This window comes from Apteryx rowi, unplaced genomic scaffold (assembly GCF_003343035.1).
Source record: "Apteryx rowi isolate R43461 unplaced genomic scaffold, aptRow1 scaffold_482, whole genome shotgun sequence".
NCBI classification, from domain to species: Eukaryota; Metazoa; Chordata; class Aves; order Apterygiformes; family Apterygidae; genus Apteryx; species Apteryx rowi.
In genome coordinates this window covers 261,318-288,845 of record NW_020450741.1, presented here as the reverse complement: position 1 = coordinate 288,845, position 27,528 = coordinate 261,318, and the positions used below count along the sequence as shown (strand labels likewise).

Here is a 27,528-nt window from a genome sequence, read left to right as displayed (position 1 = left end):
TCCAGAGTAGCTCAGTCCAGAAAAAGACATGGGCACGTTCTTCCCCTTTTAAGTTATATCAAGTGAGCCCAGTGCAGGACAGCTAACAGGACGACAGAGAAAGGAGACCCAAACCACACTTGTGTATCTTTTCCAACAAAAGCGTTGCATGCATATCTGATTTTTTTTCTACATGAAGGAGAAACGACTGAAATTTCAAGCATCACAGGGGTTTGAGCAAGACCCTTGGACACAAAGGTTATCAGAGTACAACAGCTTGCCAGAAAACCGACAAATAATCTCTACCTGCTGTAGCACATTGCGCTCTCGTAGTGCCATTAGTCGCCTGTGAAGCTCTACTAATTCATCCGTGTAGGCCTGTAAAGAAGGCATGAACAGAAATAACAGTGATATACCTAGCATGGATGTATGACTGCCAAAGTGACTTTCCTACTGAGGTCCAGAGGAACCTGCAGCCCTTTCAGGCAAGTTTCTGTTCCCAAATTTTCCCTAAATTTTCTACTGCCTCTTCCATCCATACTAAGTACTGTGAGACTAAAGACTTCACACAGATACAGATGGTCTGAACAGCAGCAGCTAGACTATTTAATGACACTATTAAATAAACATCTGTGAATGGCTTCTAAGAAATGGTGAAGTTAATTTTGGTGTACTTCAGTGTTAGTTCTTTATCAGTAGGTTGTACTAATAAGTACTTGTTACCTGAAAATACCTGCATCAGTGGTCAGTGAGCAACATCACAGCAATCTGCTGAACACCATTTTGTGCTTAGATAAGAAAAAAAGTTCTTTGAGAGCACTCTGTTCCCAGGTAGTTTTACGTATACCACATTGGGAAGCGCAGGACTATTCACAAGCTCAACAGCACTTCAGTGGTTCTTGTAAGACTTTTTTTTTCCTTTCTTTTTTTGTAAACAGCCAACAAGGCAAGTTTCTGTTGGCCTGCTAGTACTCACAGAGGATAGACTCTTAACCTGAAAAGCTGCCCCAGAGTCGCTCATGTCTGTATTAGCAAAACTGAACTCATCTAAGTAATTGTACCAAGGCAAAGAAATCAGTCATGAGATATGCCCTGCCCAGCAGATTCATTCACACACAGAAAAGCATTTCTCCCAAAACACCCAAACAGCACTGAATTATACTCTTGCAGAGAGAGCTGATATCTTTTATAAAAGCATTGATGGTTGGAAAAGCTGATATTTCAGGCACTCTGTCACTCCAACAGGTCTCAAATGTGTCTACTTCTGTCTATACTAAGTAGTCATAGAAAAGATACTACCTACAAGCCTTGTCTCAGATAAGGCCTCACAGCTATGGTTAACAACCTTCAGTGGTAGAAGATTTTGTAGCTAGCAGAGGACTCATGTAAATATCTCCAAGATCACACTTAGACCTAGCATTAAGTGATTAACCTGTACTCTGTTCTCCTGTTGAGGAAGTGTTAGAACAGAAAAGTAAGTGAGGGGAAATTCACTGAATAAACAAAGGTTTCAACTAAAACAGCAAAGCAGAGCATAAAACAATCTTTAATTTGTAAGATCACAAAGATAGATGAAAACTGCCTTTTGATGAAGAGGCACTCACGCTGCAGCAGTGTCCACACTGCTATTAAAACTAAGGGCAAACAAATAAAGCAATTACAACACTCTGCACATGGAAAAGACTTGGGGGTTCATTTACTTAAACTACACAATTTCTGTAGGGTCAATCTTCCAGTCTATTCTTTCAGCATCTGTTTTTCATTGTATTCAAGTCTAACCTGCCAAGGCAGAACAATCTGAACAGGTTAGGTTGACTCAAATTATTCTCACTCAGAAATGTTAACCAGTAAGCAACAATTCTATAATATGCAAATCTTCAAACATACCTTGTCATAAGTTCCCTTCTTCAGGATCTTCTCTGGCTTGTTACAAGACTCTGGGCTTTTTCTTCCAGATGCCTGAGAGTAAAACAAATAGCTTTTAGGGACCAAAATCAGTTCAGACAACACAATGGTTTAATGGTTTGGATGCACAGCACTGAACAGAAGGAAATTACCTGTCTGATGAAGACAGTGAAACAGTGAAGCTTTGGTGCAAGCCAAAATTAACACCACGGATTGAACATAATACAGGAACCGAGACTGATGGAAAGCAGCATTGTATGGACATGCAGGATGCAATACCTTATTATTTGCTGGGGGCAGTTTCTGACCAGGAGGAGGCTCTCGACTTGGCAGGCAGGAGTCTGCACTGTTATCACTGTCGCTGTCACTAAGGCTCAGTCTGAAAAACAAGCAGCACAGAATTAGCATCACCAGCCAATGGGAAATTATTTCGCTGGCAGCTGAACCACACAGAGTTAAATGAAACAGAAACAATGCCCATTAATTCTATTGTTTATTTTAGACTATATTAAATTGACCAAGAGAAACTGTCTGCAATTCCAGAGAATCCTCTTTGTCACAGCTGACATCAACATTGCCATCTTCTGTTCCCTGGGGAGGCAGACTAGGTAGTTTTAGTTCGTTTACACATTGCAGCTAGCAGTTCAACTATTTCATACTCGAGCCTCTTTAGAACAGCTGAATAAGTACCATCTGATTTTGGCAAATGGCAACTGTTCATTTTCACGATTTCTTCTAAAATTACCGTGAGTTCCTGCAGAAGAACCTTCTTAAGACCTCCACTGAGAACACAGGTAAAAAAAATCCATTTAGTTTTTCTGTTATGTCYTGATCTTTGAGATTGCCTTTTTATATCTTAACCATCTTGTGGCCCTACAGATCTCTAGCAGGTATCCTTCTTTTGATGGGCTTGAAAAACAATGTGTTTATTACCTGTCCCCTAAATGTATAAAAATTATCTTTCAAAGTCTCTCATTTCCTGTTGAGCTGAAAATGACACAGTGCAACACAAAGGATTATTTTTTGATGAACACAAGTGTCATTTGAAATCTGCAGCTGCTCTCTGGGCCAAGCATTTGGTTTCAAGTATCCAGCCTGGGACTCCAGGTTTTGGCTATAACAGCATTTCCTGAGGGGAGAGGGATGAAATTCAACTATTTCCATTGACTAAAGCAGGAAACAGCTGTTAACCAAGTCCCAGAGGAGTCAAGTCACCAACTGTCAGCAAGCACCATCAGCAAAGACTAAGACTTCTCAGGTTTGTCTCAGTAACATGCAATAAGAAGAGCACACATGCCAACAGCCTCAGCAACACTTCTCTAATCTCTGCAGATCAAAGGTGTCACAAACCATTCAGATCTCAGCAGAGATCTGAAAAAGACAATTAGATGACTATTTTAAGGGGCTCTGTCACTAACACCTGCAAGCTCTACACACACCACTTCCCAGTAGCTTCCTCTCTTTGAGCTTCAGTGACATTCTCCTTATCCAATTCTGCTCTCAACCTGCTGTTTTCATCAACTCTTCTGTGTCCCTACACTGTGCTAAGTACCCCACACATCTGTCCATTCTCCTCTTCTCTCACACTTTCCTCTCATGCATATCCTCACCACTTTGATTCCTCCCTCTAAAAGGAGGGTGCACAAAAACACAAAATATGGAGGGCAAAGAGACAACAATACATCTTTCTTCCTGATTTGTTACCACCTGGAATCCCGGCTGACTGGGTTTGCTTTGACTGCTGCCTCTTCTCCAGAAGAGCTGTCGTCGTCGTCCGACTCCTCCGACTGCAGATCCTCCACCATGGAGCGCAGTGGGCCTGGGAGGAGAAAGGACAAAGCAGTTCAACACTCATCTAGGACATATGCAGCAGAACTTCCATCTGAACACTCTGATCTAAACTGGGATTAGTTTATCATTAAGTTAAAATAAGATTTCTCAGGAAGATGTCACTGGTATTTTAATTTTGCTCAAAGATATTGGTAGAAGACACTATTCTAGTCTCTCAATATTAAAGCAGAGTTGAAATTAAGAACTGCACAATTACTGAAAAGCACCCCCCCCCAAATCCACCCACTTTTTTTCTGTAATGAAAATAAAAGGACACATTTTACATGCATTTGGGGACTGTTTTAAAATAAGAGACAGTATTTGTAGCAACACAGCATTTGTTAAGGTTAGAAAGTTTACTGTTGCCACAGTATATCTCTTTGCATTCTCACGGTATGAATCAGGACAAGAAGCAATGTTATGCACTGCCAAAGTGACAGGTATCATTAACAGATCTCTAACATCTCTATTTTTTATTAAAACATATTTGAGACCGGAGGAGAAATATTCTGGGGATACTATAGATCAAGCAGCAACACACATTTAGAAATTGAGGCAGAAACCAAAGTCAACATGAAAAGAGACAAATCCAGACAGATAACCTACTCATAAATTAACTGCCAAAACAAGAAAAATATTTGTTCATGATTATGCTATGACATTACTACCTTTTTTCTGATGAAGTGTCACAACTTCAAAAGATGGTTCCATAAAATAAAGTCATATTAGCCTTAATATATGGTGTTGGGAAAACAGATCTAATTCTCATAAGCCTTTCAAGATTACGTAAGGATGACTTTAATAAATTTTATTTCTTGCAACACACCTTGACTGTGGTTCTGAGATGGTTCGAAATCAGAGTCAGAGCTGGAGTCGGAGCTGGAGCTGGAGTTGGAAGGGCTGGACTGGACAGACTTAACCCCCCATAAAAGGGGGAAGAAGAAAAAAAAAAAGGAAAAAAAAGAAAAAAGAATCTTAACCTTTCTAATCCAGAAGTCCAGACCAGAGCACAGTGAGATAAAGGATTCAATAACTCTACAACATCATACATCACTGAATGCAGTTCTCAATTACAAAAAAATATACAAAACGCAAGGTAAATAAAAACAACATTTGTGAAAATTTTGGTGTCCTGTAGCCCAGCACACCTGGGTGGTAGCATCAACAGCTCCCAAGAAAACCCTTCATGCCACTAGCTTCAAATCATCTCAAACGATGCAAAATAGCACCTGAAAAATGCCAAAGTGGAAAGAAAAAAAATGCTTATTTTGCAGTGTGAAAGATGCACACACAACATACAACCTCACGTAATTATCAAAGCTCCCTCTAAAAACACCAGTTTTTCTYTTCAGACCTGTATGTATTTCAACCCACCAAGATTCCTTCCGAGCACCTCTCTTAAAGGACATTAAGCATAGAAAAGATGCCTCTCCTAACTAGTCCATTTGCCTCCAAAATTTAAAAATATTATGAATTAATACTACACCCCCCAAACAGTTATTTCTATGCCAATTTGAGTGATCCACTGTACTGTTTCCAATTGAATTCTGAAAACATAATAGAAACCAGCTAAACTCTTGTGAAACCAACTCCACTGTCACTGCTCAAAAGAAATGCCAGAAGCATACCGTGCAAGAAAAAAGAYGCAATGAACTATAGCTACTAATAGCATGCAGAAACAAAGTTTTAATGCTCTATACATTTTAAACATAAAATCGGGGATTTGTATAGCAATCACATGCTTTAGCATAAAGGACCACAAGGTGGCAGTGAAAGCTAAATCACACATTTCATCCCCAATAGCAAAAGTGACCATTACGATATTCTTAAAGATTATTTTGTTTCTCATTGGGATCTAGATTAAAGATTCTTCATGTACTGTAATACTGCTTTATTTAAGTAATTCCATGTACTGTAATACTGCTTTATTTAAGTAATTCCCTTTGCCACTTCAATTTCATCGCACTATTCCTAGGAGTACACCTACGACTTCTGCAACCAAACGCTGATGTTCCCGTTGATCAATATACTTTATTGGAGAAACCGTGAATAGTATAAGGAAAACATTGTCAACAGGCAGGAAGAGGCACATCAGCAGCTTTGGGCATTAACAAGTAGAGACAGCAGCAGCATTTTCATCTTAACACCCCCCCTGCATAATTTATCATCCAAAGGTTAGAGCTGCATTTATCCAATTCTAAGAAGGGAAAAAAATAGTGTCAAAAAGTGATATTACTCCACTTAACAATTACTCCGTAGCAAAGCAGAGTAATTTAACAATGACAATACCTGATGTATCGGACAGCAGCCCTGTCTGTTTAGAAAAATTACATTACCAAAGAGCAGAGCAGTATTTTCAAGATTAGGGAGCACAGCTCTCATTCATGTCTTACCCACAGATTCAATCTTATTATCTTTCACTCCTCATAGTCTAGCAGGTGTTTCCACCAGTGACTTAACGGGAGATGAGATGCAGAAGGCAGAAGTCGGATGCACCCCCCCTTTTCTCCTTCTGCCGTTAACCCTGTCAGTTATTCCAGCCATTTAGGAGACATCCAGCTGGACACGCTCTGCACGCTCGGGCTGCAGTTTCACAGTCACTGTGATATGACAAAAGCACATGCCGACAATGGAAAAAAGCAATCCTGCCCTCACGTCTCAGCCTCTCCCTTTTGTCAGCACTGGCGTTCAGGCAGCCAAGCGTGAGGCCAGATCAGGGAACTGATCTTGCTGAAAAATAAAACAGTATTTAAGGAAAAGGAACAGAAAAAAAAAAGTGAGGGGACAACTAACTTGCAGCAGGAGCTGGAACAGGAGGAGAAACTCCTCCAGCCCACTGCAAAGTCACATGAGCACTCGTGCCAGCAGCACAAATGAGAGCAAGGCTCTTCCTTTCAACAGCAGCCTGCAAAGATGTCGACTCAAAGCAGTCGCCGAGTTGCAGCCTCGGAGCACGTTGCACAACACATTGGCTTCAGCAGCAAAGCTGATTTAAGAGTTTCCGGGCCCCAGTCCACCTCCAGCTGCTCATTCGCTTTAGTGATGTGGCTTACCACACAGATCCACAAACAGCTGTACCCGTACCAACGATGGAGTAGCAAACTGCAGTGTTGAGAGCAAAAAAGAAACCCCCAGGGTGGAAAAGGAACTCAAACAGTCTTCTCTGCTGGTGCCAATGTATTATGCAGTTATACCCTTAAGCTTCAAGTTCCACAGAAACCTAAGCTGACCTGACCGGCAGCTGCCACAGTTTCTTCCCCCCCCGCAAACTGTGTATTCCTATCCTCCTTCTGGGCTAGCACTCAAATAACTCTGTAAAGCATCCGACAAACACCAGAGCTGGTGCAAGAGAGGACAGAGCAGTGTACGGCTTGGTGGGGGAAGGACAGGACTGCAGTAGACGCTGTGGGACCGCAGCCACAGTCTGTGGTTTCACGGGACAAAGTCAAACAGCAGTATCAGCTTACAGTCGCATGGCGAGACCCAGAGGGATGGCACCTGAGACATAATGAACTACAAGATACTTAGGACTTAACGGCAATCAGCAGAGGACAGAAGCTTGCAATGAGGGCCRTGTATTTTATACAGAGATGAGGGGCTAGCTACACACTGATGCACTTCAGGCTCAAGGCTAGAAGTGAACAGGAGCTGTTGGGTTCACCCCCACAAGCTACACGTTTAATTAATTTGCACAAAGCTTTGCAGAGTGACTTAAATTAACACTTCCTCAAATTCTTCTATTGGGAATCTTTTGCAAAAAAACCCTCTTTTTGGAATAAACCCATCAATACTTACTGTATCATGAGGCTAATTAAATCATGCTAAGAATTTTACCTGGCAGATTTATTCTAGTAAAACAAATCTTTCCAGAAGTGATCAGTAGGAAGCAGTTTAAAAATTCACATGACATTATTCTGTGACTCCTATAAAGCATGTATGGCTGCTTTACAGTAAATATAAAACACACCAGTGAAAAGTARCAAGAGTTTGGATTTGGGCTGTGTTTTCCCCTCCCTCTACTTTCTTTGCCTTCTTTGGGAAAATGATTTTTTAGAAGATGGAGGGTGAGGAATGTTCTTAGTTGTAAAAAGGAAAAAAAATATTTAGACAGCTTTTTAAAATAGTACTAGAATCACATAATTTGGTTTATGTTTTACAACACAATTTATTTAGGTTTAGTGGCATGTGGTTGTATTTGAGCTTTAGCCAATAGTGCATTTCTCAGAGGCCACGTCAGGAACAAGTTTTTTTTGTTTACATTTTATATTGTTTTTTTCTTCTCAAAAGCAAAACTGAAATTATTTACTCCATTTCTAAAGTAAGATCAGGCTCAAAAGCATGTTATCATAAGCAGGTAGAAAATTACCTAGGCCTATATTTGTGCTCTAAAAATGTCACTGCAAGAAATGAACGAGAGACCATAACCTTAAATTCTGACATTTAGATAACAGCTTGCAGATAAATCTGAATAGAAGTGCACATGTGAAACAAGAGGTAAAGCAGGTAGCAGTAATGATAATACTGATAGGATTTTCAAAGAGTTTTGAGATACAACCATGCCTAAGCATTTGCCAGTCTGGTTTTCTGTCTTGTCTGAGGGAGTATTTTTGAAGACGTTTTTCATGCAGCGATTTAATCAGCTTGCTCAAAAATTCTGACAAAGGATGAACCCATGCTCACCTCTGACTTGAAAGAAGTCTCATCCTCTGAATTTGACTCCTCCATTTCCACAGGCTTTTTGATCTCCTTGGCCTCACTTTCAGATTTTACCTTTTCCACTTTGGCATTCATCTTCTCCTTGGTTTGTTTCTTCTCTGGGTACGAGGAAGACGAGGTTCTGGGAGATGTCCCTAGGATATTCTTTACCCCTTTGGAGCTGCTCTTTTTTTGTTTTTTGGCACTAGGCTTTGGTGACTCCACATTGGAGGGCCTCTTGCTGGAAGACTTTAACTCCGGCTGCRGCCCACCCTTTGGAGAAGTGTTCTCCGGTTTGGTCTCCTTCACGGCCAGTTTTGGTTCCTTGAAAGCAGCTTTTGGAGGTGCCTTCTCCTCCTTAGGCAGTTTGTTCTCGGTTGGTTTTCTGGAGGAGTCTTTCAAAGGCTTGTTTTGTTCTCTTTCAAGGTCTTTGGAGGAGTTTTTGCTCTCAGAATCTTTCCTTGGTCTCTCTCTGTGCTCCTTGGTTACTTTGTGTGGCTTGGATGCCTTACTGCTTTCCTTGTTTGCATCCTAAAATTCAGCAACAGAAACACACAAGCTAGGTAAAAAACTGAAACTCTGCACAGAACTATACAACACATTTTGATAAATCACAGAAGCATTTGTTTCAAGTAGACATCCACCCACAGATGTCTATAACTTATCTACCCCTGAGGTAGGCATCTAGATAGCCTTACAGTTGATGGACAGAAATCGACACTAGGCACTTAAACATCTGCTTCAGGACAGGATGGAACATGCTTCAGAAATGCCTGTTCCTTTGCACGGTCTATATAGGGAGGCTAGATGTTTAGCTCAGATTTCATCTACAGGGTAGATGTCTACAGCCAGATAAGAGGGAACCCAGTCAAGTTGTCTTACACAAAGTTATACTATACCATTCCTTCAGTACACACAAGCTTTAGGGGGAAAAAACAGTCAACTGAAGAGATCTATTAGATTAAATCATGTCCACAGCAAAAGCAAGTTATGTTGGCAACCTAGCCCTGAACTCACCATGTCAGCCAAATTGCATCTTGGCAAAAACACTCAATTCCCCCCCAACCACAAGAGAGCCAAAGTCTCTGATAACAGCAGGCATTTATCAACCTTAATTAGAGCACTGAGACAGCAATCATTTGGACCCTGCCTATCCTAGAAGACAGGTATACACAATGCCAAAGGAGTACTTCCCTTTGCAACTTATATGACCTCAGAACACTTATAGACACAAGTCTTGCAGGGGAACACTGGAATATGAACTGGACAGGTTGAGATACAAACACATGTGCACCTTTGAGGGCAATCTGGAGGAAGGGAAGCAGGAGACAGCCGTTTCTTTAGCCACCGGCAATTTTCACCAGAGCTCACGTAGCCTTTGTTTTTCTCCCTTCTCCGTTTTCTAATGCTTAATTCAAAAATTAAATCAGCCACTAACAGACAAGCCATCTTTATTCTCTTCTACAATATCAAGATCAGAAGACATGGCCAAAGCGTAATAAAAGTTCAGAGCCCTGAAGAAAACAGGTATCAGAATTGAATTACGCTATAAAATGAATTGCTGTTAATATTTGTGACTGTTCAGACTGATAAAGCATACATAATCTGCTTCAAATCACACTGCCTGTGAATATCAAGAGAATTGTTCCTCCTATGTGCAATTACACAAAGGTAGTTTCATCAGACAAGCGAAAGGAAAAAACTTAAGCTTCTTCTGAAGTCTCAGGAACTAGATAYAGCTAGAGGCAAACATCAAATCTTGAAATCACTAGTTTCACCAAGCATAGCATATTTTTTGCTCTTTACACCACTATCCCTGTAGTTCTACCGATAGATGAAACATTGACTCTATACTTAGCCTTGCCGCTAAGAAATTGAAATCCCCCAGGACTTAGAACACAGCTCTACATGACAGACAGCAAGAGACTCATGTATTTCATCTTCAGCATCATGGACAGAAGCCAGAACAATCAGCGAGGACTTAATGCAACTTTATCTGCCGTACCAGTTCAGTAGCAAGATTTGGTTCACCAGAGAGACCCAGTCTTGGGCATTTATTTCTCTTTTAAAATTTCCCTACAGAGAAGTCTAAATTTAGGAGGCCTCTTTATTGCTAGAGAGCAAGAGAAGAAACATCCTAGACAGATGTTCTTATTTCAAGCTTACACAAGATGACAATTTCTGCTGATGATGACTGCATGTCCCCTGTTAATTACTAGGAAAATCGATGCTCTAACCAGGAAGAAACTGCAGGAAAGAAAGGACAATACAGATTGCCCAAAGACTCAACCACAGAGTACAAGGGAAGTTTTCAGAATAAGTAGCCACCACAAGCAGCTGCTAAACAAGTTCTCAGTAGCAGAGTCCTGAAAGACTTCACCTCAGGATGACTGAAAAGCAAACTTCACTGACCTTTGACCCGTGGGATGGTTTGGTTTTCTTGGGATCAGAGAAGGCGGAGAGTGGTATTGTGGGTAACATAGGATAATCAGGACTTGGCCTTGAAACAGTTTCTGCTCCTTCTGGCATTACCATCACCTAGTAATAAAGAGGAGAAAAATTATGTAGGAGTAAAGTAACATTGACTATTAACACATGCTTATCTTAAGTCACTTGCTCAAGAAACGCACTATTATTCATCTTTTAGATCTTTTCTCCCCTTAAAGGCCATAAAAGATATTGTCTATATAATTCCAGTTAAGATGCTCAGTCCCAAGGCAATGCCTGAAATACAGAACATTAAAAACAAAGAATGAAAGGCAAGATGTAATATCAAGCGTCATTCCCAAAGGGAACTCTGATATTCTGAGCACAAGCAGGCAACAGAGCTATGGACAAGAACTGTATGTTCTACTGCAAATGCTCTTATTCTTCAAACAGTTTGGAAGCAAAGTAAATCCAGAAGGAATGCGCAAGATGCCATCAATGTGGGAGAAGCTGGATTCACTTTGGGGGAAAAAAAACTAAAATCCATGGGACTATCTCTTGACAAGATCTTAACACAAAGTGTGGACCTCCATGACACAGCCTTCCTTCTTACCTTCCCTATATTCAAAGTAATGCCACCAAAAAGTCTGGTTGAAAAATGTATTCCCTAACTTTTGTAGATGGAGTATGGAGTCAAGAAGATTTTAGATGAATGGCATCAGAAGAGATTCACATGAAACATTTTGATATTTAAAGAACACTATAACGCATGACCAAAATCCTAATAAGTAAATTATGGTCTAGCCATCTCATGGCTGAAATAAGCACCTTCTTCTTTGTTCCCTAAGCAGAAAAGCACTGGACTACTGATGAAGATCTGCACAGATCAGCTTGCCACTCTCACAACTTACTACTGACAAACCTCCTCACATAAGTTCCACCTCCCCCCTCTTCTTTTAAATATTGTTCAGGCTGAAAAGATGCTTTTCAGAAGAAAATATTGCCAGCAATTAAGCCTATGTTGAATAAGGTCCTTGAACGGAATGGAACTATACATTATCATATATGGGGGTGCCCAGAATACCATCATGATATCCTCAGACTGGTTAATAATTTCATGCACATTGTGACTGGTACTAAATTGCCTAGATCTTGTAGAGTTACTTGAAGGTAATTTCTTTAGTCTCCACTGCATCTTAATTTCCTCGTAGTAGTAATTTATCCACTGTAGCAACCTACATCCTTATTGTGCCTTTAAGAGTATATCTATTTTTTCTCCTCAAAGTTATTTTTACTCTAAATTCTAACACTTTTCCTTAATTTTTATTATCTAAGCAAACAGCGGTTGGAGGACATAAATTGACCAAGAAGTGCTAAGTATTAAGCTTTCCTGTGGCCAAGACAAATAAGGAATACACTGGAAGCCTCTTCCTTTTCGTGAACTCTTCTATACTGACACATTTCATGACACTAGAGAGGTCACAGGTAGCTCTAACTGCCTGATGGACCGCATGCACCATTCACAAGCTCTCCATTTCTGCAGAGGTTTTACTGCCTTAGTATTAACAGTCATACTTAAATTAAAAATAAAGAAGTACCAATCACACAAGCTATGGCTTAGTTCTGCTTCTAGTGCTGCAGTTACATTATCAGAAGCAAAAACGGGCAGGGTCATCTCTTTAGATGAACGTAGAGAACTGTAGCCTGCTGGGCTGCAGGTAAAAAGAAACAGTAAGACTACAGATTTTAACAAAACCTCTTCAGATCTCCGATCCCCCCAGCACTTACCCCTCCAGCCTTAATAAGTTTGCGTCTGAATTCCTTGGTGGGGTTGTTGAAAGTCAGTTTCTCACAACGAAGGTGGTTCACAGGTGGATTTCCCTCCAAATTTAAGAACAGGTCATATGTGAAACAAACCCTTTTCGGTTCCTCCTAAAACCAAGAAAGCAGAGGACTTTGGGAAACCAGAAGTTTGGCAAGCATACTAGGTTAGAGGTTTCAAATGGTCACTCCTAAAAATCCCCCCCAAAACCCCACTGAATAAGTGTTGCAGTCATAGTTTTTCATCATGAGATCAGAGAGCTTTCCAAAGCCAGAAAGAAAAAGAAGTGCCTAACACGCCTGAAGTTAACATAACTTTCACCAGAAAGTCAGACATGGCTTTTCCCTGAAAAAGGAAAACCAAAAACCCACACATCTAGAGACAAGGATACTAACTGGTAATCGTCTGTTTAAAGCAGTTCAAGTGATCCTAGCAAAACAAGTTCACAAGCTTTAATCTAATATTCCGTTTTCACTGAAATTCAGATCCTATCTTCTTTGGGAAACAACATAAATATCAATATTAAGGAAAGCATAATCCTTTATTTAGAGAAAGGGCAACTTCTGAACTCACAGATCTCTGCGGATACTGAGAAAAGATTAAATGCAATGATAAAAGAATGACTTGTTTTGTAAAACCCTTTTCAATATGCATATTGCAGTGGCTGAATGGGAAGATATCCTAGGCTTTTGAACTTTCTAAAAGCACTTTCACTGAAGAAATCCGGAGTTTGTATGCGTGTTGGGGATCAATTGCGGCTCACTGGTTTTGTTCCACCTGCTGCAGAAGCATAGGAAACTCTTGTGCATTTTGCTGTACAAAAAACAGAACACTGTTGGAATCCCTTCCCATTTTTAAAATTGGAAATACTGCGTACTATTTGTTCATTACAAATATTGATGCACCATTTCCTAGCATTAAGCTGTCTACCGTGTTTCAAGATGAAAACTCAAACGTGGCCAAAGAAACCCTCCTGTAAAACATGCAGAGCCTTACAGTACATTCAGTATTTACATGAATGCATCCCACATGCCTCATTCAATGCGCAACATCAAGCAGCTGCACAGCAGTCTTTCCACAATTCATATCCAGCAGCTTGATTTCCTGGTGCAGTTGCATTGTTGTATGGGAACAGACGCCGCAGGCTTCTAGCCTAAGCCATTAGATTTGCTGAAAATAGGTTGAGGCGTCAAACTGCTTCAGACCACACTGATTCCTGCTGTTCGCTAGGGGGATACTAATGTAGCTAGAGAAGCCATTGCTTGTACAAACTAAAATACTCCTAATAATAAAATTTGTATTTGTAACCCCACCTGGTTTACATCAAAATCAGTACCATAAGCCTACCTGGGAGTCAAGTTCTTGGATCCTAACTCCCCGGAACAGGGGAAGACAGACATCCAAGCAACGACATACAACAAAAAGGTCTCATCTCAGAAAATAAGAACATCCTATGAACAAGGTAGGGTCTTCAAAATCTCTCTCGGAAAAGTTCTGAAGAACACATGCATACTTGAAATTGTTCAATGTCCATTAAAACACACGAATGGGAAGAGGAAAAAAATATACTTGCAAAATGTACTGCTTTGTCATTTTCTGCTTTGCTGCAAGGACCATTTTCATTAACTGAATCATTAGTAAGCTCTGCATTTGTTAGCGCATGCTTACATTGGAGTTACAACAGCAGCTGTAGAGGGTCCCTCAAAGTCTAACAAACTTAAATGAAGGATGAATAGAAACCCAAATGTGGCCTAAAAAGAATTGTTTCTAAAATGCTTTTCCTAGTTTACAACATGGAATCAATTGATCTTGGATATATTAGCAAAAACAGGCTTTAGACTTTCATCCCATATTATCAGAGCTCTGCTTTGTCATTTGCCTGTTTGCTTTCAGAGCAGGAGATGGGGAACTGCAGCTGAGGATTCATTTCCCTTTTATCTTACATATTTATATTTAAGATAAGACCCATTATTTATATGGATTTGAAAGTATCACAGAACCTCCCAAATATTTATATCTCTATGATTAGCTTCCACTATTTGTAAAATTAAAAGTTTTTAAATGTGATTTTCTCAGAATCAGAGATCATGACCATTCTGGGAACTGAGTCTCATTCAAGTATTATGATCATTAAAATATCCTTTCTATCCTCTCAGGACATCAGGAGCCGCCATCCAAGTGAATAGTTCCATCAGAGATTACAGTACTGTTTCACATTTCTAAGTTTTAACTCCACAGCAAGAATTTTAAACAAAATATTTCCTATAAGAAAAGCGCAAACATCTCAAAGCAATGAGCTGCTTTGTTAGCAGACTCCTTGCATTTACTGCTTTCACTGACAGCTAATAATTACAGCTCAAAGCACTCCAAAGTTTAATCCATCCAGTCTTCCTAAATGTTCTCTTCTCCAAAAAAACCACGTGGGAACACTCAGGAACGCTTCTCCCAATTGACCTGCACCTACACATCTTCTAAATGGAAAGCCACATTGAATCCAGTGCTGCACTTTGAGACCTTTCCAAATAAGATGTTGGGATCTACCTGTCCTCCTACTGGGAGGTGCATTGGAGGACAGGTACTTTGTCATTCCAAGAACTTAGGTCCAGGCAGTCAGCATGCTCACCGAAACATCTGTCACTTTATGCACTGCTGGGTTACTTGCTTGGGTAGCAACTATACAAGCTTTACCCTTAGATGATTCCACCTTCTGACATTCAACCCTTGAGGTTGACAAGTAAATCTAGAAACTGAAAAGGGGAGAGACTTACTGCGAATGTTTTACAGTTCTCAGAGACCACAACCCTTTCTAAAGGGCCTTACTTCCAAGAAAGACTTTAGATCGCATCAATTTTGAAGTGGCAGATATTGCTATTATTCAGATTACAATTCAATTGTCAATTCAGACCTGAAACTGTTAACCTGGTATGGGATCTCTGAGGAAGTCACCTCAGAACCTCAGTTTCTATCTGTCTCTTAAGTCTGAGATGCTGATAGAGAAGTAAACCAGAAGAGTGTACTGCAAAGTTAGGGCCAAGCTATAAAGCATTTGCAGACACTATAAATTTCCCTCCATCCAAAGAATCACCCCACTCCACCACTGGTCTCCAAACCTGAACACGTTATGCTTTAATCTTGCTATTTCCCAGCCTCGTGGCTGACTGCTACTGCACTGTTAGGAATACTAGAGTTGCTTTATTTTACTTTCGAGTTCTGAAGTAATAGGTTAAAGTTCTTTTGGTGCTTTTTATAAGAGCAGGAATTTTTCAAAGTCTTCTGTTAAAATTTCCTTGTCCTGTTTTTAAGGCAGGGTGTGCCCTTTGCCACTTACACAAATCAAAAGAATTTCACTGGTAGCGTGTGCATAAAGCTCATAAATCACTTTTAGAAAGCCATAAAACAAAATTATCTACAAAAATCTAGCACACCAAGGAAGCAGCTTCATGGTTATTCAATAACCATAACTTCTAACACTACTTCCCTTTTGCCATAGATCTAGCCTGACAGAGTCATTTATCCGTAACCGGTTCATAACGTCTGTATAAATGAAACCCCCTTTCCAGGCCTGCATAACCCGTTTGACTAGTCTTCCGCCCAGCTTTGAGACAGGACATTTGAAAGTGAATAGCCCAATATTCATTTTTAAAGCAAGCAGTCCAATGATACCACTCTACTAGCAAGTCCATGAAATCACCCTATCTCTTTTGAGATTTTACAGGGTTAATTAAATTGACAACAGCTTTTTGAAACTCTCTCCCGTTTTAAGGCAATTACTTTAATTAAGCAGTGAGTATATTTTTCTAATTTTCAAAGATGGGCACTTAATAATCTATTAGCTCTTACAGATTCAAGATACGATGCTGGCATGGCTAGCGAAGCTGCTACATTTGACAACGCTTCCTTGCCAGGCACTGCAATATATCTAGCCTACAGACCTGCGTATCAGTGTGCCAAGCTGAAGGGCTACTGAAACACACAGCGTGAATATTTTGGCTAGGAAACCAGTCTGCTCACATGGAACTGATAATACATAGGAATTTACAACACAACAAAAGTAAAAATTATGCACTGCTTGTGAACAGCACACAAGGAAGTGCTGAACATTTGGTACGTAAGATGATACAGCACAGACATAAAAACGCAAGCAACAGAACTATTGTGCTTAATATATAGACAAAATGACAAATTTTAACTCCTCCTTGCACAACTTTCAGCATCACTGAGTAAATAGGAACAGCTGAAATCTACTCAAACCTATCTAATCAAATCTAATCAAACTTATGCAAACCTTGCCCCAATAATTCCACAATTTGTTGAGTAAAAGTGTCTTGGGTAAAAATAAGCTCTTCAGCAGCCTTTCTTAGGAGACTTTCATGAACTATCTTACTGAAGTTCCCGATACTTTAAGTGTTTTTTTAGTTTCATCTACCCTGTTATACATGCACCTATGTACTGCTTTGAAAGACACAATCAAACCATTCTTCCCTTCCTCCAGTATTTTTATATAGATTATTATATATATAAATATATAAATATTAGGGAAGGGGAAAATATATATATGTTTATTTTGAACTAACTGGAAGAACCGAACTGACTTCTCTGCCTCCTCCCTTTTCACTAACAGAAAAGACCAGGTATTACGTGTAATCCATTATGTAAATCCTGGAGCCCTTTTATCTCTAACTCTGAAATTTGGAGGCAGCGTCTTTAAACAGACCTTAATACAACAGCTTATCTATGTTGCATTAATATCTTCTGCCTTATTTTGGAATAAAAAGAAGGACTAGGTCTTCAGCTTTTCTGGGGGTGGGTTCTAATTTGATTAGGATACAAAAACGTAACAGTAGCTGAATACCAAAGGAACACCTGTATTACAGCCTCCAGATTAAAACGTATGCCACCACTGCAAGAGATGTATTTGGAGACAACAATGAAGCCAGAAAAAAAAAAAAAAACCCAAACCCTCAAGACTGTGGATATTGGGTGGAGGAGAGCAAAGGGAAAGAGTTGTAGAAAAACAACAATGCATTTATTGTACCCAGTTTGTATTGATTCAAGCACCAGAAGCTACTAACAGCAGCTCTCATTACAGGAAGAAACACAAAGGGTTTAAAAATAGAAATAGCATACTAACATTTTCAGTCCAACAATCCCAAATGATCCAGTACCTTTACTCAACTGTGCTTTCAAACGCTTTCTCATTTAACCTGCTGTGGTCCCGCCATTTATTTTTCAGGTTCAGTTACAAAGGCAAAGACTCTAGCTGGTCACCAATGTCAAACGAGAATGAAAATCTTACTGCTTGTACGAGCTACCAGGACACTCCAGAAAATTCAGAAATACAAACTCTCCAGGTTCACACCAGCATATAAAAATACATATTCTATAATTCAAGAGACAAGACTGAGAAAGCACCTACTTAATGGGGAGGTGAATACAGCACAGGAAGGACAAACACATGCCACCAATGCATAGCTGTATTTGTACAGGGTAAAAACAGGCTTTTATACCACTTTTAATACTCCACTGAAAGGCATCAAAAGCTTCAGAGGTGCCAAGAGCACTGACTCTCCTACTCCAAACAGGCAATGGAAAAAAGTACTCTACACAGAGGAAGAGAGTTAATGGGCAGTTTTATACAAAGTTGCCTAAAATAAATAAATAAATAAAAATCCCTGATGAAGTCCATTAAAGACATTCTTAAGACAATCTTAATTAAAAAAAGTTCCTGTAGCAGTGAATAGGACTATGTTTTCATGAGCCAAAGCAAGGAGTACGCTGGCTCTGACAACCACTACTTATCATCCTAGTAACAACTTAGGACAGAGATCAGAAAAAGCTAAGAAAGGAGGCTTAAACCATGGAATTAAAAGTTTCAGCCAACCATAGAAAAGATGAACCTTCACAGATTAGTTCACTCCCTCTTCAAACCCTTTTCCTTCTCACCTTTACAAAGCTAAACATGCATCGATAAACAAATCCCAAAGCCGTTGCAATTCTCATTTCAACTGAAAGGACACTTCCGTCATCAGTAAAAACGTCCTAGAATATAGGGAACATATGGCCAGAAAGCACCACCCTACTCATCTTGTCCAGTCACCTATAAAGCACATCATTTCCTATGCAATCCCAGAATCAATCCATAATATCTCTACTTGAAAAGAGTTACTCAAGGATGAGTCCCAAATGCTGTAATCAATTCAGGCAAATTGAGGACAATATATGCTCCACACAAAACAGCTGATCCCCACCAGTGTCAACAGGTTTACGGAGACCAGAGTGAACATATGGCCTTTAGGTAGTAAATACTTATATATTTGGTGCTTTAACATCACATTCACCAGTGAAGGAGAACGCAGACTGTATTTTAAACCTTTGCCATGCCTTCTCTGTTTCTTCTTCCCCCATCTTTTTAATTTCTACTATATGCCACTCTTTGCTCATCTTCTGTCTTTGCATTTCTTTCTTTGCAGCACCATTCAGCTCTTACATTTCCATTTCCTGAAACAATCACAGAACTCAATATTTCAAGATGGCATTAGCATTGGGCAAGAGTGGTCAGAGGAGTCCAGCTTTCACAATTTCAGGCAGCTTCTAAGCTTCCAAGAATTGCAAGTACCAAGTTTAATTTCCAAATATGAAGAGAATATAACATTTCCTGCCATAAGGACTACAAAATCACTTTTAAACAATAAAAGCAAATTTAGATATAGCTCACATATTTCAAGTTCATGGCTGAACTTGAGAACATGGGTCAGTTCAAATGATGTGTTGGAAGATGGAAGCTGTTATGTTCCCCCCTCCAACCACTGCTTGCCCCAATTTAATATGGTGGAGGTGCTGTCCTAAGCTCCATAATTAGCCAGTTTAGCAATCAGATTAAAAGTGGAGGAGAACTTCTCCATAACACATGCATCTAAAAAACTGAGCAGAAAGGAGTATTTTGAAGATTAACAAAAAATGTTTAGAACTAAAGCTATTTTCCTATTTATTTTTCATTTCTCTGAAGACAAAAACGTCAAAAACAATCCGCCTTCTCCCAAAGTAACCGCTACTTCCATTGTTTCCACTAAGAACAGGGGCCACCTATTTCCCTTATTTAAAAAAGCCATCACATCCCTAATGTTAGAAAGAACAATTATGCGGTCACATGTTTATAGAAACAATGAGAAGTGATGACCCTGGTGGGCACGAAACCAAGTTATATTCAGAAAAGCTGTCAGTTCCATACTCTGCAAGAAGCATGTGAATATAAGGAATGGAAAGACAGAAAGCATATGAATATGGACAGCAGACAACACAAACAAGTGCAAATACAAAAAGAATAAAGGAGAGGCAGCAATGAGAGAGAAGGATCTGAGAACATGTGAAAGAGGCCAGCAGGGAAAAAGCAAGTGTGAGAAAACATTGGGTGGAAAAGGAAGAAAAGAAAAAAAAAATTAAAAGTAGCAACAAAACATAGTTCACCCATCACAGTCACGCAGGATTCGCCTTCCAAGCCAATTAGGGGGGAGGAGTGCACATTTTTCGGTCAGGAATGTAAAGGTAGATTTTGAACCTGAATGGAGCCAACATAAAGTGCAGATGAACAGTTTCCTGATTTCCATTCAAAACCTCAGAAAAGCCACCAGAAGTCAAACTACTTCTAAGCCTTTGAGCTTTTTGCGTTCAAGTCATAGTTTTCAGTACTTGCCAGCAAAGCTGCTTCTATCAACAACTTTCATCCCCTACCCTCTAACTGCCATTTCTCTTCACATCCTTTTGGCTTACCCCACCCCCAAGAAAGTGGCGGGCAAAATGTTCCCAGGTTTAGAAAACAAGTTTTAGCCTGGCAGTTTTCAGCCTTGCTATTGGGCTTAGAACTAAATCAGACGCATAAAATCTACAGAGAGGGGCAAGAGCAATCTGGTAGGCCAAAAAACAAACTAAAAAAAATAAATTATTCACAAGTGACACCACCAGAATAGTATACTGCATTAGAGCAGGGTGAGAAGAAAAACAGCCAGATACGTTTGTGGGAGATGCACTGGTAAAAGATGCTGCAAAGCTAAGTAGAATTAGGTTATTATATGTGGTCTGCTGTACACAAAACGTGTGGTAATTGCTTGTGCTTGGGTGGAGAGTGGGTGAGAGCGTACAATACTGTGAGGTGACTTAATGCTTAAATTTGTAGTTTATCTAGGCTCCTCTTCGGAATAATAAGCATAGCAATTTTAACTTTTTCATTTTATGCTAAAAGTAGTAATCAAACCCAGAAAGATTCAGTATTTATGCTTAACAAAACAATTGCACTGAAACAGAATTAATATGAACACAAGTGGCCAAATCCCTATTTTTGTAACCTTCTTCAAGTCACGCAGCATGTGAACTCTGCGGTAGAACTTACAGCATGCAATAAATCCCAAATTCTAACTTCCATATATTTGTTGGCAATGCATCTTAAGATTTAAAATATTTAGTGTTCTTTTTTTGGAAAAGTACTGAATCAGAACTACAATATTTTTAATATAGTTGTAAGTACATTACCTATATATGCAAACCTTTGTATTTGGCCTGCACTACTTGTATATTTGTACAGTTATTTTAATAAGATTGTTCATAAAACCAATTTTTTATAGATTATAGTCAAAATAGTATTTACCTTTTTTAATATAAAAAAGTGTTTTAATGCTGATTTACTTCCATATTTGCATAAAACATTTTAAACTGCTTTAATATTATCCATGGTAGAAAACCTTGTAACGAGTGGTACAGTCGCTTTTCAGAATCTCACAGTCCCTCACACTGTCCCAATATTAGCTTTCTATATAGTTCCATTTCTACCAAAAGCTCTCTTTTTAAGTCTGGCAGGAGTTTTCAACTCCCAGTTAAATTCTATTTATTAGAGTAATAAAAACCACACACATAAAACAGTCACATAACTTAGAGTCTTTCTGTCAGGCAGTTTCAGACTCTGGCACAGCTCAAAACAATTATAAGACCAGGAATCAGATTCTACCTTATTTTTGAAGTGCACTTCAATGGGCATAATGAAGCCTGCGTAGCCAGACTCCTCCACTTTGTACGGGGGCTCCTTGCACACTGAAAAAGAGAACATACAAATGTTAACTTGTAATATAGTGCAACTTAATCTGAGCCAAAAAGGAGTTGCAAGATGAGAAATGGGTCTCTGACAACTCAGGATGCATTTAAAACATTGACCTTCCTGAAAACCAAAATAAGATGGTGGTCATGGGCTTAGTTAAGAGCATGAAAACTGTTCTTAGCTCCTCCCACAGAAAGAAAGCATAAAATACACACCATTCCAAAGACTCAACGAGATTCTTTCCCTCTCCCTGTCACAGTAAAACAGAATTACATTTCTCTGCTGTTCCACAACAATGAAAACTGCCAGTTAAAGCTGTCTTGCAACAAAAGCAACTTCCCCAAAGGTGGGAATTTGAGCAGTATAGAAAGGTAAAGTTTACTTTTTAAGACTGACATTTATGCACCAAAACCCTGTAACGTGCAAGGTGGTGGGGGTTTTTTTCCGCTCGAAATGCTCTCCTGCAATGCTCAATCTTCATAATTACATAATAACTAAATTACAAGCTGCTTCCTCCAAACCTCACAAGAAACCTGAAGGGCAGGTAAACAGTTATACGTTTCACGTACAAGGAAACAGCAAAAGGTTAAACAGCTTGCTGCTAAGGTCACAGTGCTGTCTACTGCAGAAGCTTTGATAACAAAAGTTAATCACTTCCAAGAAATGAATCTACAAGCTTGCTGCCCCAATTCCTCCTCCTCCACCATGAGTTGTATCTTTATGTTACAGAATCCTTCCTGTCATCCACCACTGTATTTCAGTGCAGTGGTAGCTGACTTGAAGGATTCTAGGACCATTTGGCCRTGACTTAACTATACAAAACTGCTGGCAGTACAGACATGAGACCAACACAGATGTTCTCCCTCTTGGGAACCRGATGCACTTGCATATAATTCATGCACTACAGTACATGTAAATAAAGTCAATTAAGTAATTAGGGAAAGTTAATGCAAGTCTTTTTACTCCTCTAAAGAATTTCAAGGATTAATATGATTAGGAAATGGTATTTCCCTCAAACCTAAAACACAAATTAATTTCCTTTAATGTAGCTAAATTATCCCCAGTTCTAAGCACTTCTACCATCATAAAGGCGCTAGTAAGCAGCACTCAAAATTCCCTGCACTTAACTATGACAGAAGAGCATATATAAAAACAATCAAAACCTCTTGACTTGCTTTAACTCAGATCTCATGAAAATCCTATCATGTAGGAAGGAAAAAACCCTAAACCCAACAGCAGTGTCAAAATGGCATCAGGAATTTTAAGACTATTTGCCAGGCAGCCTTTGTTCCTTTGTCACCCTATTCTAAAAAATTAAAATTGCTATACAAGCAATCTGCTAGCAGCACAGGCCTACCCTCACCGGTAGTTTTTGCTCCAGTAAGAGAGAATCATCTGAAGAAACCTTTCAAATGAATCTAGAAATAGTATACATATGCCACACAATTTACATACAATCCTGACGCTCTTTGGTCAAAAGCAAACTGGCATTATGAGCAAGCTTAAGGAAGTATTTAAAAACCCTGAGAAGGGAAAAATTGCCTCTGCAAAGGTAGATGATACAGCAACCCACTGAGCAAAGAGGATGTACTATCCTAATGCAGATGTTTGTAATAAACTAATTACACTGGCTGACAAGAATTGTAGCACAGCAGATTGTAACTTTTATTCTATAAATTAGCTTCCAGCTCAGTATCACAATTGCTTATCATACATCAGTTTTACCACATCAATTTGAAGTAGATATAATCAACATACATACTAGATGCCCATCTTTATGGGCTGAACACCTTTGAGTTACTTTCTACCATGGACTGTCACAAATAACCAATGAAGTCAGTAGTCCTAAAACATCTTGCATGACCAGCAGGCTTCCAAAAATGGTATCTCAAAGAATGTGTGTTATGAAGTAATTTATAGCAATACTCATAACCAGTCAGCATTCCTGGTAACACTACCTAACAATAACACTGCAGATGCAGTTACACAATCTCAGGCAGATCTAAGTCTGTGCTGCTGCTGAAAAGGGCAATTCTTGCTTTTCCACCTCAACCTTGCATTCCTGTTGTCCTTGTGCCAACAGTAAGGTTCATATTGCTGCGGAAAGAGTAAAGAATCAATCCAGCAGAAAATGATGTTACAAAAATTTTTTTTTTACATCCTCCCCAGCCAGATCAGCTCCCCCACCCAGCTGACTGCACAGCGCTTGTACGCGCCCATGCAGCTGGATCGTACAGCCAGAGGTAAAGAGACCACCCCTTTGGCAGCGCTGATTTATGTTGGCTTAAATACTACCTGACTTGGCACTTGTAGACTAGAAATTGCAGGAATTCTGATAGCTGCTTGCCGACCAAAGCAAAAGTCAATATATTAACACTATATATACCATCCCAGTATTTGAGGACCTCCCACCAATCACATGCTTCCAGGTTTTGTTGGCTCAGATTAACTAATCAAACCCATCTTGCCCTTTTTGCAACGTGAATTACCTTCTGCTGTCACTAAGCGTCTTCAGAACCTGAGTATACTAATGCTTAAATAAGAGGAGCAAGCATCTCACCTCTGACCCTTTCATTAGAAGAAAGGTCCCATTCTCCCTGACCTTCCTCAAATGGAGATGGTAAAGGTCAAGACTCAAGTGCATGCAATGCACATTTTGCTCCTCTTGAAGAAAATATTTTATAGAAATGTGACAGTACAAGACCAAACCACGACTGCACAATGCGCTCTCATGCAGAAAAGGCCTACTTACACATCTTCAAAAATACACTCACCACGTTTGGGTTTAGGGAAGCTCTCATGTAGCCGAAAGACCACCCTTTCCACAAAATGCTGGATGTCGCATTGCTCCGGGCCACGGACAAACACCATCCAGTCATGAGTAAACCCTTCGGTTGTGGGCTTTTTCCGCAGTTGGGCTCGGTGCCCCAGCTCCAATTTTACTTGAACCGTGCACTGTTTTAGGACAGAGGTAAGGACATAATATGTAATCTGTTCCGTTTTGCTTATGCATAACGTCGAGCTTCACAGACAGATGATGCTAGATATCAGCAGGAGAAGAACACAACTGTCTCCATAGGGAGATCAGTCTCATTCTGAAAACTAAACTGTTGTCAATCAGAAAAGGTATCATAAAAATAGCTCCTAGCACCATTTCCCACCTAATTATTTTCCTAATATTAGTATTGCAGAGAAAACAGTTTTAGAAGAAGAGTAGGTTTATCTGCGTCACATATCGACTAAATTGTCAGCAAAGTTCTAATCAGAGGATCTTTATTACTAGAAAGTGTCAGAGACAGAACAACTTGATTTTCACAGGTCACAGAATTCACAGCACTGACAAAAAAAGTAACCTTAAAAGAAAAAGAACAAATTAGATCATGAATTGCTGGATTATGATATTGTCTAAAATAAACATGTAATTCATTAGAATACAGCTATGATGTTCCATGTATTTATTACATATTTTATTAATGGACTTTCAAAGACAAAGTCCGAGGTATAACAAATGCTTGCACTAAAATGACCTAATTTTGATTTGCACTCCTGAATCCTAGTATAATCATAGAATAAAAAAAAAGGTGTATTCAGTGTCTCATTCAAAGCACAAAAAAAAACCCCAAAAAACAAAAAACAGAAGTCTAAAAGCCAAATGAAATTAATTGTGAAGATCCAGACATTACTGCAGACCCCGCACAGTCAAAAGAAAGCAGAGGAATAAAAAAAAGATGTAACATAGAAAAGGCAATTGTGAGTCAGACAAAAGTTAAAGCCAACAAATCTTAGGGCAAGATCTGTAGAGACAAGGAATCACACCCAAGCTACTTGTCTATTTATGAGATTGTATAATGTGTATGCACAAAATTTAACTCGACCAGCAGCACAACCATCTCAAACTCAACACAGTGAAATCCACCCTCAGCAAATGGAAGTCTAATAAACGGGGCAGTTACTAGTCCTTACCCCCTTCTTCACCTAAGACTTGAAAATAAATGCCTTGTTCTTCCTGCTAGTTCTCAATTAGCACTAGGAAAGGCAACATTATTTGTCATCTATAATACAAGTGCACATGGGCCCAAATTGAGAACATGATGGTAGAAAACAAACATAGACTCAGGCAGTCCCTCAGATCTAGACAAATGCTTAGGAAGAGTATTAGCTTCATTTTGCCATTGAGGATTTACAACAGAGATTAAGATCAAGATTCATGCTCAGAAAAGTATTTTGCATATCGATCTGGCATGTTATAGGAAAATGATTTTCAGAGTATGATTAGTACTTTCTGAAAAAGCATAAATCATTCTTAAATCCCAGTATTTTTGTCTTTTTAAAAAGATCACACAGGAAGTCCACCAGGCATCAGGGCTTGATCTTCCTGAATCCTAGTCCAGTTCTAACTTCAACTATAAAACCTTAACATATTCCTTCAGGCTATTATCTTTACAGTAAAATACCTTCAGCTGCCATCCAATGCATCAATTCTAAGACTCGGGGACAAAAGCATCTAATTAATTGCTTCATCTACCTTATGAAAATCTTTATGTTACCTTGCCCTACTCATTAGCTCTCTTGGCAGGCCRTTTTTTCCCCCCTCTGTGCTTTAGGACAAATCTACACTGGCTCCATCTCACTCCTGCACTAAAAATGAAGGCACACTGCAGTCTGTTCTTTTATGTCATACTAAGGAGTAAGGAAAAAAAGGCAYGGTGTGTTTCACTCAAAGCAGAGAAATCTCTTCTGTGGTGGCAGAACATTATGTGGAGACAGTCTGCCTAAAATCCCAGGCTCACACAGGAAGGTGCTTGTGGGCATGCTTTATCTGGGATATTTCCATAGTGTTCAGGCAAGTGTTCATCCACACTCATCAACTGATGCAGTCTGTTCTGCAGCTTCACGTTATCAATTCCATAATTACCCCTTAAATTGTGCTACTGTTGCCAGTTAGTACCCCTCTCCAGAGAAGTGCAAATGGCTGTCACTCGACAGCATTCGCCTAACTGGTTGAAACGGCTGAGAAATTTTAGCTGAGAAACAGATGGGACTATCTGGAGAAGAACAAAATTAAACATAAAATAGAACTGCTTAGCAAAGAGTGAAAGTTGTACTTGCTACACTCCTCACACGCAGGTCCAATTAACAATCGCTACGAATTAAGCCAGAAGTTGAAACAAAATCGAGAACGAGACCTCCCAACATAACAAACATCCCAAGTTGCTCCACTGAAAACGGAGATTATTTTTTTCCCAAGCGTGTCGCTCAACAAAGGGAAATCACAATCCTATTCAGCGATACAAAGGATGCGGCCTTTTCAACTTCTTGCTAAATACCCTGAAGTCTGTCCTGGCTTTTGTTCGCTGCACAAATCGCCTGAAAGCTACCGACGTTTTCTCCTTCTCCTCCCTTCGGGCTCCTTCGGGGGCGGCCGGGCGCACCGCGCGAACCGCAGGTAAGCCGGTCGGGGCTCGCCCTCCCCGCCGCACCGCCCTGGCGCACAAAAGGCCGCCGGCCGGATCACCTCAGGTAACTTCCAGCCCTCAGCTCCCGCTCGCCCAGGCTCCCCGCCCCGAGCGCCGGCGGCTCGGCGGCGCCGTTAACCCTCCGCCCCGCGGGGGCAGCGAGGCCGCCGCCACCCCCCCTCCCGCCCCCCGCCAAAGCGAGCGCGGGCAGTGCGAAGGCCGCTGCCATCCCGCCGCCGCAGGCGAGGCCGTACCGCCCCCCCCTCCCCTAAAAGAGGGGCGGCGGGGAGGGGCCCGCGCCCCACGGGGGGGGGGCCGGAGAGCCCGTGCCC

The 27,528-nt window shown here is 40.1% G+C and overlaps 1 protein-coding gene across 1 annotated transcript in view; it reads right to left on the bottom strand.

Moving 5' to 3' along the window:
- MLLT1 (MLLT1, super elongation complex subunit) overlaps window positions 1-27,528 on the bottom strand; it is a 45,672-nt gene that overhangs the window by 4,593 nt on the left and 13,551 nt on the right. Inside the window, exons 3-12 of the mRNA XM_026078652.1 lie at window positions 24,515-24,762; window positions 21,654-21,736; window positions 12,625-12,768; window positions 10,822-10,947; window positions 8,395-8,940; window positions 4,541-4,628; window positions 3,592-3,703; window positions 2,164-2,263; window positions 1,867-1,938; window positions 286-357 (exon numbers count right to left, since the gene is read on the bottom strand). Coding sequence (XP_025934437.1) covers window positions 286-357; window positions 1,867-1,938; window positions 2,164-2,263; window positions 3,592-3,703; window positions 4,541-4,628; window positions 8,395-8,940; window positions 10,822-10,947; window positions 12,625-12,768; window positions 21,654-21,736; window positions 24,515-24,762 — 1,591 coding nt within the window. The remainder of the gene's footprint in view (window positions 1-285; window positions 358-1,866; window positions 1,939-2,163; window positions 2,264-3,591; window positions 3,704-4,540; window positions 4,629-8,394; window positions 8,941-10,821; window positions 10,948-12,624; window positions 12,769-21,653; window positions 21,737-24,514; window positions 24,763-27,528) is intronic.